Source organism: Monoraphidium neglectum (assembly GCF_000611645.1).
Source record: "Monoraphidium neglectum strain SAG 48.87 unplaced genomic scaffold scaffold06207, whole genome shotgun sequence".
In the NCBI taxonomy this organism is placed as follows: domain Eukaryota; kingdom Viridiplantae; phylum Chlorophyta; class Chlorophyceae; order Sphaeropleales; family Selenastraceae; genus Monoraphidium; species Monoraphidium neglectum.
In genome coordinates, this window is record NW_014007429.1 from 1 (window position 1) to 779 (window position 779).

Sequence of the window (779 nt, forward strand, 5' to 3'; positions counted from 1 at the left end):
CCCCCGCACCCTGGCCCTCACCGCTCAGCCCATCCACAGACCCTCGGGGCGCTGGCGAGCAGCGGCCAGGCTGGCAAGCGCTCGGGGCCGCGGGCAGCGGCCCTTGGCGCCAGCCACCCCAAAAGAGACTTGTGAACAAACACGTGCGCAAGCCCACAGGCCTGCAACATCCCTGTGCAATTCGTACGCACCTGGGTAAAACCCACCCCTTTGGGCAGAGCCTGCAGAATGCAAGCTCAAACACATCCCCTCACCCACCCTCCCCCCGTCCAGGGTCTATGAGCATAAGCACATGCACGAGCACATGCCGCGGCGCCCACCGCTGCAGCAAGGGGTCGTTGTTTGCCTCCAGCGCGAACCGCCGCGCGTCCTCCGCCTGCGCCAGCTGCAGCCTGATCTGGGGGGCCAGCTCCTCCAGGACCTTGGGGTACGCCCTGGGGTTTCAGGGTTCAGGTTTTAGGAACAGCACGTTCGCATACGTTGGATCTGACTGCATGCGCATGTGTTGACACATCAATTGGCTGGTGAGTCGGTTGGGAACTGGGTTTAGTCAGGGAGTTCAGTTGAGACCCAGGACTGCCTCAGGGAGATGACAGATCTGGGCGATTGAGGAGGCGTGTGGCTCAGGTTTGGGTTTCAGACAATGGAAGGGTGGCTGCATGTGGCTGACCGCCGCGCTTTCCAGACGCCGCCGCGCAACGCGGCAGGCGGTGGGGCGAGGAGTGGCGGCGGCGGCGCTTGACGTTCCGAAACAAAACGGCCCGCGCACAGGGTGACGG

The 779-nt window shown here is 64.2% G+C and overlaps 1 protein-coding gene across 1 annotated transcript in view; it reads right to left on the reverse strand.

Annotated features, from left to right (window-relative positions):
- Positions 1 to 320: 320 nt before the first annotated feature.
- Positions 321 to 779, reverse strand: part of MNEG_16291 (F1F0 ATP synthase, alpha subunit) — a gene marked incomplete at both ends in the record, with an annotated part of 2202 nt that continues 1743 nt past the window's right edge. Inside the window, one exon of the mRNA XM_014035239.1 lies at positions 321 to 434. Within this exon, the coding sequence (XP_013890693.1) occupies positions 321 to 434 (114 nt within the window). The remainder of the gene's footprint in view (positions 435 to 779) is intronic.